We start from the raw sequence: 12,024 nt of genomic DNA, 5'->3' as shown, positions 1-12,024 counted from the left end.
GAGAGAGTGGGAGAGAGAGAGGGAGAGAGAGAGAGAGAGAGAGAGAGAGAGAGAGAGAGAGAGAGAGAGAGAGAGAGAGAGAGAGAGAGAGAGAGAGAGAGAGAGAGAGAGAGAGAGAGAGAGAGAGAGAGAGAGAGAGAGAGAGAGAGAGAGAGAGATAGAGAGAGACAGAGACATAGAGAGGGAGAGGGAGAGGGAGAAGGAGAGGGAGAAAGATGGAGTCGTCACTGTAAAGGCGGATCGTAAGCCACATATCACAGACAAACAAGAGGTGGTCGCAGAGGGGAACGCACAGCCAAAGGTGGTTTAGAGGGGTGAGGCCAGTACACGGACAGTGCGGAATGGAGTTATTGATGTAAAGTGCAACACCGCCGCTGGGACGGGGTTCGGGCCTATCGAAATGGAGGAAACAATAGCCAGGGAGAGACATGGAGGAATCGGATACATCCTGTGGGAGGAAGGATTCTGTTTAGCAGCAGTGGCCTGGGTTGAAAGATCTGTCAGATGGAAGTGGGGTCTTCGATGTTTGAGGACCATACAGTTAGGGACAGGGGAAGAGGCAATGTTGACAGGGTGCAGGAATGTGGAAAAGGTGTGGGGTGTGGGAGACGAGTAGTGTGGGGACACAGGGAAATGAGACATGTGATTAGGTGACACAGAGCAGGGGTGAGGGTTACATTGGAGGTAGTTGGAGGTAGGTGGGAGAACCTGGGAATGAATGAGATGATGTGGGGAAGGGAACTGACGTGAAGGGATTTACCATCAAAATGCTGTACACGACAAAACATTATTTTTGTATACTGAGCCAAAGCTCATGGATTAGGAGGTAACAGCACAAAAGGAAGAGTAGAGAGAGAGGGGAGAAACATCAACAGAGGGGTTGAAGAACAAAACAGAGGGAGACTTGGACATCTTAGGGATGTGGGGAGGAAACAGGGGGAGGGAGCATGCATGGGGTGGACAATATGAATGCAGAAGCAAACTCTCAGGACTCTCAGGAAGGATATAATGGAAATTTGGAAGGAGGTGGGCTTGGGGATGAGGGTTAATGGGGGTCGAAAAAATAAATACGGTTTTTGATGGGGGGGGAGGGAGGGTGATCTGAGATGGTGATGAACAGCTGTCTTGAAGTCCTGGAGGGAATAATGAGATTGAAGTGTATGTGGAAATTGGTTCCGCAGGCGGGGAAAAATAGGAACGAATGAGTCGAGGTGAGCAGGGATCCTGGATTTAGGTAGTTTCCTCAGAAGGGGGTTGATTGCGGATAGCATGCGGCGTAAAGTACATACCTGTGGTCGAGAGGGGCAAAGCACGGATAGAGCACAGGGTGCAAGACCAGTGAAGAGGCGGTAGAAGACAAAGAGACCACCGATCTGTCTGGGATGGTGAAGTGATAGGCCCGTAGACTCAGTTTGATCACAGGTGATAGCAATAATATTGTGGGCCTTGGTTTCCATGACGTCAAGCTGAGCAAGGTGTGAGGGCAGGGGCGCCAGCCCAGAGGGGAGAGCAGGGCTCCATCAGGTAGAGGATGAAGGCCAACTTTGAAATGTGGTTTCCCAAGAAACATCGGCTGATACTGAGACCCAGGAGTTTGAGAATTTTGCAAAATTTGCACGGAGAATTGAGGGAAGCAAACAGATAAATTCTAACTAAATACTAACTGCGTGCATAAGGACTTTGTGGCCACTCTGTACAATTAAAATGCCCGCCAGTCTACCAATCGGCCATCTTTGATCAGATCGCAAAATAAAGTGAGAGGCATGTGTATGTCACCATGTACTGTACTTTTTGCCAAGGTTGAACAAAATCAGACCATGCATGTTGGAGAAATGGTTGGGAACACGTTTAAGTAACAAAATGGCCGCCAGTCAGCCATCTTGGGTCTGATCTCGGGGAAAAAAAAAGGCGTGCTTATGTAAGCATTCATTCATTGTCTGTGTGCCAAGTTTGAACAGCATCGGTAAATGCATGTACGAGAAATGGTTGCGGACGCACGCACGCATGCATGCACGGACACGAAAATCAAGAAAAATACGCATAAGCCCCCGTTTCGGACTAAGTCCAACAGGGGCTAATAATAGTTAATACAAAGATCGAAAAGGTAACAAGGAAAGCAAGTTGAAGAGTGGGATAATTAAGATAGAAAGTTTCCCTCAAGTAATATAATTTAGCCCTCAAAATCAGTTGAAATATTTTGAGGTATTTGCACACCCCCCCCCGCCCCCCGCCCACCCATCACTAAGTGATTCCACAAAACAGACCAAAAGGGATGGCCAAGCAGGCTAGAAGTTTTCACATGAGAACTGATATGAAATAAGGGCCAAATTAAATTAAGAACTGATTGACACATTGGCAGTATATTTGTCTGGTCAAAATCTGGTTCAAAGGCTGTTGCACAGTTGCTGCTCCCCAAAGTTGGCCTCCTCCATACATGAGGGACCAATCTTATACATGTGGAAATGGTACTAGGCCTCAAAAGTACAACAGATCAAACATGCAATGGTTTTGTGCATCATGACATCCAGAAAGAGAATGAAGAAAGTGTGCTCGAGAGAAGGGTGTTGGACTGGCTGAGTTGTCTCACTGCATGAAATCATGTGCATCCTGACAGTAAATTGGAGAGAATAGTTCCTGACGCAGGGCACATAGTTGTCAATTGTCCTTAGGTATTCATCATTAATGGTCCCCGCTCCTCTGACAGGGTCGGAGACGGGGACAGTAAAGTGAGCTCCGCCTGTCCGATCAACTCATCATCCGTCCATGTACTTATGTTTACGCGATATTTCAAAAACCGTCGAACATTTAGCTTTCATGTTGCAGATATCCATTCCTCATGACATTATCTCAACCTGAGTGGATCACGGCTGTGATTGGCTGAATGATGTTGCCATGGCAACCACCTCGTTAACTCGGCTTGTGAACGCGATATTTCAAAGAATGTTTAAGATTTAACTTTCATATTATCCGGATCTATTCCTCATAGCACCGAAAAGGCGGGGGCACCTGGAGTGACGACTCCTTATTCTCATAGTATTACAAAACAAAACTTTTCCATCTTTCCAAAAAAAAATTAAACAAAACTATCGGTGCAGTGGCGTGCAATGAGGCAAAAACACAAAATAATATCAAGAAGAGGAAACTTCAAGGGTGTGGGGGAAGAGCCAAAGGAGCGAGGAAGTCAAAAAGCCAAAAGGGGTCTAACGTGGGTTGTTGCAGAGCTTGCATACCCAGAGTTGGTCATCGTGACCAGGCGGACTCTTCTTGATGAAGGCTCCATAGTAGGTGGCGATGTTCCGATGGTGAGAATACTTCTTAAGCATGTTGATTTCCAGTTTTATCTCCTCCTCCTCATCCTACCAGGCAGGGTACAAGAAGTACGAGCATCAAGTGTTGATCAATATCACTTCTATGCGATAAAAGAGATAAAAAATTTTTAATGCGAGGTTCAAAACGAGGTGAATTACAACGATGACGACTATTAACATTACCGTCACAATCTCATTAGGACAACAGAGTGGCCATTATAACGACAGAAGACAAAGCAATTGCATTTACAATTATCACCCCAGCCACCAATGGCAGGCCCTTTAAGTGATCGAGTCATTCACTCTCCTTTTTTCCTTCCCACCTCCCCGGGAGAGACTGTGAAACTGGCTTTAAGTGGAACGGCACATTTTCTGCACGCTGGACGCGTGCGCAATGAGCCAGAGACTGGGTGCTCAAATAGCACAAGGCAACAACAGATAATGGAAGCTGGGATCCAGGAGGCTATAACGGGTAAGTTACGATGCCAAGGCCAGCATCTGACCACAATATGTCATTCACGTAGGCCCGTTCGGAGACCACCGTCCCAAAACAATCCAATCGAAACAAAGAGATGGCTGTCGGAGAAACTGTTGCTTTGTAATTTGAAAATGACCCGATGATGTGTCGTTTAAAAGCACTCGTTAAATAAAGACATTGATTTAATCAAATATCATTCTTTGCCTCCTAAATAATATACATATTCTTGTTGTTGTTGTTGTTGTTGTTCTTCATGTTGGATTAAATGTTAACATAGTTCATCTGTTGATCATAACTAACATTTGGTGTGTGCCGTTTTGTTTCGGTTGCATGGAGTATGATGCGTGCAAGCGCAGCAGATCGCAGACAACAGAATTACGATCTAAAAGCTTTGATATCTTCGGGCCCAATGCCGTACCTCTCGGAGAGGCCGTGAATGACAGATGTTTCACTGCAAGATTAGAAAAATCGTACCAAATTATTTCCTTCAAAGCCCTTTTACAGCCGGCTTCTTGAGTTAAAAAAAAATATATATAAAAAAAACCTTTCAAAAACAAAACAAAACAAACTGTGTGGCAAATGTCAGCATATTCAGTGGAAAATTAGGCACTTTGGCAACTAACCCATGGGACAAAGACTATTCATGATGGCCGAAGCTTAAGGCAACAATAACCTGGACAATTTCCAATCGAAATTAAATTGGCCGAGTGGAGTATATTTCCATAAAATGAGCATACCGCAAGATGTTTCCATAGAAACGATCACCCAGCACGAGATGCTTCCATGGAAACAAGCACGCCACACGCTGAAAGGGTGACGTAAAGTCAAGGGATTTAAACAAACGAAAAAAAGGGCATAAAATTCTTCAGAAGGAAAGAAAGACAGTTCGTTCCGTGGAGAGTACTAGGGGAGTGGAGACACAAGCGGCCATTGCACCTTCACTGAATCCATTGCTGAGTGCCAGGCCCAGGCAGGTTGGGGCCTGTACTCCGCACAGCTTTTGCGCCTCTGCTGACTCAGGCAGGATTGTATTGCACCACTTAATGAAGTTCAGGCCTGGTGTTTACACAGATTTTTCCCCTTCCTTGACAGGCCCAAGAACAGCGGTTTCCTGTCAAATGGTTACTCGAGCTTGCTGGCGTTTGAATGGCACTCATTTTATGGGCCAGCTGAAAGTGTACCCAAACAATAACGGCAAAACAAAAAATTAAACATAAAATGGAACTGCAAAAGTTAGCAGGATGTCGCTATTGACAAGGTATCTGGTCAACATCCCACTGCTGCACACGCCACCGTTGGCAATCGGTGGTTTTCTCCGTGAGAAATCACTCCCGAGTCTGGTGTCCTGGGTTTGTCAATTGATGAATCACCCCGGCTGTGAAACACCGGGATGGCAGTTTATAGTTCGGCTGAAATTCTAACTCAGGCCAGACAGCTTCGAGGCGAGTGTGCATACCTCGAGTAAATCCTGCCAGTCCCATTGTTCTCAATGACTTGAGGACTGTGAAACAAAGTAATCCTCTCATTATCAGAACAAAGTAATTTCATAGACTACCTATTAATGTATTGGTTAGCCTAGCACCTGTACTTACGTGAACCTAGTAGTGCAGAAGCTTGCAATGAAGCATAAGATCAAAATAGTGTGCATATATAAATAATAATAATAAGTATATATATATAAATAATTATAAATAAATAAATAAATAAATAATGTATGACAATGATTGTCAAAGTCCTCATATCAGGCTGCGGCAACCAAACGATTTTTCAACCTTATTTCATCTCTCAAGATAGAGTCAAGTGTCATATCCCACATGTGGTTCTGAACATCGATGAGGCTCAAGCTGGTGTATATTAATCCATAATGGTTACAAACTTCAAATGTTAAACATTGCATGTGCATGTACATTGCTGTGCAAAAGTCTTAGACATTTTGCATTTTTCTATTCTGATGCATAAGGAAACTAAAACTTTGTGTTCAATGTAAATAGACCTTTATGAAAAAGAAAACCTTATTCAAGAAACCAGATTTATACACAATATACCTTGGTATAAATCAATACTGCACAACGATTATGGCCACTCTTTTCTTTCAAAATCATTGGAATTCTTCGACACACACTTTCAAACTAGAAGGGCACTCGGGAGAGCGCATACCTCCGCCGATGATCCGAAGCACAAAGCTAATCCTGATCCAGTAGAACATATTGGGCCCAATATTTTTTGATATATTATGCTAAACTGGATATAGTTTTTGGCCCCATCTCTCAATGGTGAAGAATCACTTTAAAAATTAAAACATTCTCTATCCAGATCTGGGTTCCGATCTTCACCAAAATTGAATCAATTCTTCCTTGTCCCACACCGAACATGCCCACCAAGTGTCATCCAAATCTGTCCACAACTTTTTGAGATATCCTGTACACAAACAAACAAATAAACAAACAAATGAAAAATCACTCATGGAGTGACAAGTGACAAAACAGCACAAAGTAGAATGGTACTCGGTAGGGCGCTTACCTCTGCCAGGTGGAACACTTTACGTTTTGTATCCCATCGATGGGCTGGATCTGAACCAAAATCCAATGCGCTTGTTCTTGTCACCGATTCAACTCATCCACCTTGTTTTGTAATAACTCGTCCACAACTTTTTGAGATAGAGTGATATATTTATTTTTTGGCCCTATCTATCAATTTTAGAAATTAGGCCTGTGTTGACCTTTTGACCTTGAAATGAAATGGTAGTCGATTTCAGCGACCTGACATGAAAATGCTCTTCAAATTTCAAGTCAATTGGATGAAAATTGTGGATTTTAGAAAATTTGGCCCAAATTGGCCTTTTGGCCTATGTTTACCTCAAAATTAATAGGTGGTTGAATTCAGCGAGCTGATATGCAAATGCTCTTCAAATTTCAAGTTATTTTGGATTAAAATTGATGATTTTAGAAATTTGGCCGATGCTGACCTTTTTGGTCTATGTTGACCTTTTCGCCGATGGTGATCCCAAAAATGATAGGTGATTGAATTCAGTGACCTGATATGTAAATCCTTTTCAAATTTCAACTCAATTGGATGAAAATTGAGGATTTCGAAAATTTGGCCCAAATAGGCCTTTTGGCCTACGTTTACCTCAAAATTAATAGGCTGTTGAATTCATTCACTTGATGTGCAAATCTTGGACTAATTTCAAGTCAATCGGATGAAATTTGAGGATTTTAGAAAATCTGGTTCAAATTCACCGATTGGCCTATGTAGACATTTTTAGTCGACCAAATTTTATGAAACTTCATGGCGCGACTGTCACAGGGTCGGCGGTGACATTAATCTCTGAAAATTTCAGAACGGTCAGTTGAGCGGTTCGGGCTGGAGGCGAGCAGACAGACAAACACACAAACAAACGGAGGCGATCAAAATACTTGTCCAAAAAAATTTTTTTTTTTGCCAAGTAACAAGAAGGCATCAGGTTCTCGCCTGACATGTATGACGAAAATCACCCAAATGACGTCACCGTCGCCTTGACCTTTGTCACATACAGCCAAAAAACATTGGTAGACTCACTTTTGTCCTTTGGAATCCTCTGGTAAAGTTTGCCGAAGATAGCTGAAAACATTCACGAGTTATCACACTCACAGCCAAACATACAGTACATACAAACATAATACATACGTGAAAGACCGACGTATGACGAAAATTACAACCAAACAAAGAAACAAACAGACAGACAAGGGTAAAAATAAAAACATAACCTCCTTTCACCTTCAGTGACAGAAGTCATAATTTTGTTTCAAACTCTTGTTGAATGGTGCTCCACACTTCTTCAAAGACCGTCCAAAGATCATCTCAGTTGCTGGGATTCATTTTTACTTTTTATTTGTCAAAATAGTCCCATGCAGCTTCAAAAAAAAAAAAAAACTGTCTTGTGATCTGGGCTTTGAGGGGGGCCATTCCATGCATTGAAAGACTCCAGCTTACCCTTTCTTTTGCAAATAAGTTTCAATTATTCCAGCTGGGTGTTTTGGATCATAATCTTGTTGTAAGTTTCCATGCACCGAAGGACTCCGAGTCTTGCACCACTGGGGACCAATAAATCTTACACCACTGGGGATAACAAGGTGGATTAAAATATGTTCGTATCTTGCTGCAGTCAATATACCATCAATTTTCATCAATTTCCCAAAATCGAACCTCCATGCTTCATTGTTGGCTTCAAGCAAGGCTCTATAAAAGTTTCAGTTTGTTTCTCTTCTCACATACTACCTTTGATTGAATCCATATAACTAACTGAAACTTTGACTTGTTTGTCCAAAGCATCTTTTGACCATTGTTCCATACTCGCAGCACCACTCCATAATCATAAGATAAAGAAAGATGATTTGTCACACCGGCCGGCAACCACCAAAGGTGGAAATATTTCCACCACACGTCAATTTTGGAGTTTCGGTGACATCCACATTTGCGCCATCATCGTAAGATTCCGATTGTGTGTTCTTTTGCATATTTTAGACTTGTTTTGTTTACGAGATAGAGGCTCGTGGAATTGCTGGAGCGGAATGGAAGGGAATTAATTGGAAAGGGGGAAACTCCTACAATAGAGTATAAGTGAGAGTGATATCAAGGGGAGGGGAAGATAGTAACTAGAGATGGAAACATAGCAAGAAGATGAAGGGGAAAGCAGGGATGAAACAGAAAACGAACAAACCAACCGACAACGAGCAAACAAAAAGGAAGGAAGGAACAGGTTGGGGGGGGGGGGGAGGTCACAATAACCTGGAAAAGGGGAGTGCTTGTTCCCCTTTCTTGAGTAAGGGAGAATGCAAAGGGTGGACAATATGGATATATAAGCAAAATTGTGTTTTACCAGTTTGTGGTTTTGTCAAGGCATGAAGAGGGAAAAGAGGCTGTTAGACTCCAGCCTAACAGGGATGACCACCATTTTAAGGGATGTCTACGGAGAAGTACAGTGCTCACAGGCTGCTGCCTGTCTGTCAGAAGGATGAGGGATGTCATGGCAAATAGTGTAGTCATCAGCAAAGAGATAAAGAGGATTTTTCCACGGAGCCAGTGAGATCATTAATGAAGATTAGGAATAATATGGTGCCGAGAACACTGCCTTGGGGTACTCCAGTCTTGACAGAGAGAGCGGAGATGAAACGGTTCCATTGAGAGGGGAGGAAGCCAGTAAGCCAAGAGTGGAGTTGGCCTTGGATTCTAAAGGCAAACAGTTTGGAGAGAATGGCAGGATGCCAGACTGCATCAAAAGCTTGAGATATGTCCAGAGAGAAGGTCCTGATCTCATATATATCTGATATTGAGGGCCTCCACCATTGTTGGGAGAGTAGAAGCAGCATGTTCAAGTTAGTGTGACCAAGTCTGAATCCAAATTGATGATCTGAGATGAGGCTGTTGGAGGAAAGGAATGATTTTATGTCAAATGCGATGATGGATTCCGTGACCTTCTTGATGATTGGAAGTACAGTAAGCTAATTGGGCTGTACTTAAGGGGATCCGTTTTTGCACCTTTTTAAAGTATTGCTGTGATGTCGGCTCATTTTCAGTTTCCCAGGAAGATAAAGGGACCAGTCCTGAAGTGTTAAAAAAACAAACGTAATTAAATAATTAAAAATCCTCGAATATGCAAATGTAGCAAAAGGTCACACTTTATGACCCATGACAATGCAGGCTCCACGAATAGCGAATCGGGGGTCCGTCAGTGTGATAAAAGGAGTCGTGTGTGCATCGGTGCGTGCTCCACACATTGGTTGGACAGTTCGCATAACTCCACCCACAATTTCTATACTACAGCCACAGATTTTGGAACCCTTGAGAACTCTTCCGAATTTACCCTTCAGAACAATTTAGAATTATCCTTTCTCTCAAGCAGTGCTTTTACTGCGGAGCTTACTCAGGTTTGCTAATATTTCTGACTATTTTCTCTTAAAATTGTGACGGGTTTCTGTGAAGTCAGTGAGAGCTTCATCGGGGAGCTGAAACCGTTACATGTTCCGCTGTTTCGACGTGGGAATGCCCGTTTGCTTTTATGACCAGGAGGAGGGGAAGAGTAAAGATGGGACAACTTCGGAAGAGGGAGGGGTGTTGAGGACTTTTGGTGGGAGGGGAGAGCATGGTTGGGGGAGGGGGTTTGAAGGCTTGAGTGTAAGGACTTGGGGTTGGGGGGGGGGGAGCAAAAGATGGGACAGAGTTGGGAGGGAGGCTGAGGCATTTTTGTTGAAGAGTTGTCAGAATTGCATGTATAGGTTTCCTCACAGTAAAAATGGTGTGTGTGTGTGTGTGTGTGTGTGTGTGTGTGTGTGTGTGTGTGTGTGTGTGTGTGTGTGTGTGTGTGTCACTGTTGGGTGGGGGGAGGGGGAAGGGTGACACAATCACCCCACAGGTAATGTGCAAGAGTAAATAAAACGATGTTGTCTGTCACAATTACTATCCCCTCTCGCACTGCATTGTGCATCATGACCAAACTTCGTAGGAATAATCATCATATTACAATTCTGCTTCTGGTATCAAAACATGCAGCTTCTATTCCATTAAACTCAATCATAAGGAAACTCTTGGTAAGCGTTAGGTCATGGCATTCCTCAGCACAAATGGAGCGCTAACTCCAAGGCTAACCCCTTTGCTAAGCCTAGCAGTACATTTAACCCTAACTCAAAAACGTTCACAAGTGACGAAACCAATCACACAAAATTACATCGAAGTAGAAAGCAGAGACAACTTTGATGGTGTTGTCGTGAAGGCGATACTTCAAAGAACTAGAAGGGCACTCGGTAGAGCGAATACATCTGCCCTGCAATGCCTGATCCACGAGAACATATCGGGCCCAATACATTTTTAGATATCGTGCTATATATCGTTTTTGGCACTGTCTCTTAATGGTGAAGAATCACTTCAAGAAATTCCAGTCGACGGATCTGGATCCCGATCTCACCAAAATCGAAACAATTTGTCGTGGTCACACACCCATCCTTGTCCACCAAGTTTCATCCAAATCAGTCCCAACTTTTTGAAATATGATGATATATATCATTTTTGGCCCACACTCTCAACAGTGAAGAATCACTTAAAAAATTATAATAGTTGGATCTGGATCCGGATCTTCACCAAAATCTAATCAGTACGTCCTTGTCACACACCGAACCTGTACACAAAAATTCATCCGGATCCATCCCCAACTTTTTGAGATATCCTGTACACAAACAAACAAACAAGCAGTCATAGACTGGTACTTACGAAATCGTCAACTTGACCTCTGACCTTGTCTAATAAAAGCTGTCTCTCGAGAAGGTAGCGACGCAAACCAGAAGTTTCTATGATGATTCTGTACCAAACCATGAAAAATCGTAACGTCGACCGAAGCAAAAATCTCCATTTCTCCACGCAATTATTTTATATTATTTTATCAAAGTCACAAAACCGTAATATTCGGACATCCACCAACAATCTTTACATAATCCGACGGCTTAGCGAGTCAGGCATGCGACGATAACCTTTATTGGGATAAAAAATTACTTTTAAACACCATCTTTATCGAAAACACCGTCAGCGCGCACACGCAAAACCTTTACGTGATCAACACCGCCTCTGCTCAAGTGCACTGCACCACGTGACGACCCGTGATGCGGCGAGTGCATTATTTTTTTATACAATCTTAAAACGTCTCCAAAACATCCGATTTTACCAGAATTTCGACAACCGAGTTTTAAGCGTCCTAAGCGATCGCAAAAACCGAAGACAAAATTAAAATCGAAGTTAAAACGAACTCGTAACGTCAATAGAAGCAAAAATCTCCATTTCGCCATGCAATTATTTTATATTATCTTATCAAACTCACAAAACCGCAATATTCGGCCACCCAACAATCTTTACATAATCCGACAGCTCAGCGAGTCAGGCATGCGACGATAACCTTTATTGGGATAAAAAATGACTTTTAAACACCATCTTTATCGAAAACACCGTCAGCGCACACAGAAAACCTTTACCTGACTCAACGACGCGTCTGCTCGAGCGCACTGCATCACATGATGCCCCGTGACGCGTCGAGTGAAATATTTTTTATACAATCTTAAAACGTCTCCAAAACATCCGATTTTTACCAGAATTTCAACAACCGAGTTCTAAGCGTCCTAAGCGATCGCAAAAACCGAAGACAAAATTAAAATCGAAGTTAAAACGAACTCGTAACGTCGAGCGAAGCAAAAATACTCCATTTCTCCACATGAATTT

General features: G+C 42.9%; 1 protein-coding gene across 11 annotated transcripts in view; it reads right to left on the bottom strand.

Annotated features, from left to right (window-relative positions):
* LOC147023598 (mitogen-activated protein kinase kinase kinase kinase 4-like) overlaps positions 1-12,024 on the bottom strand; it is a 188,124-nt gene that overhangs the window by 88,824 nt on the left and 87,276 nt on the right. For all 11 annotated transcript variants that reach the window (XM_085889133.1, XM_085889144.1, XM_085889136.1 and 8 more), the window contains exon 4: positions 3,231-3,356. In XM_085889133.1, coding sequence (XP_085745259.1) covers positions 3,231-3,356 — 126 coding nt within the window. The remainder of the gene's footprint in view (positions 1-3,230; positions 3,357-12,024) is intronic.

The sequence above is a fragment of the Eptatretus burgeri genome, chromosome 7, assembly GCF_056783735.1.
Source record: "Eptatretus burgeri isolate ZD-2024b chromosome 7, Ebu_testis_v1, whole genome shotgun sequence".
NCBI lineage: Eukaryota > Metazoa > Chordata > Myxini > Myxiniformes > Myxinidae > Eptatretus > Eptatretus burgeri.
This window is presented reverse-complemented; position numbering and strand designations above follow the sequence as displayed.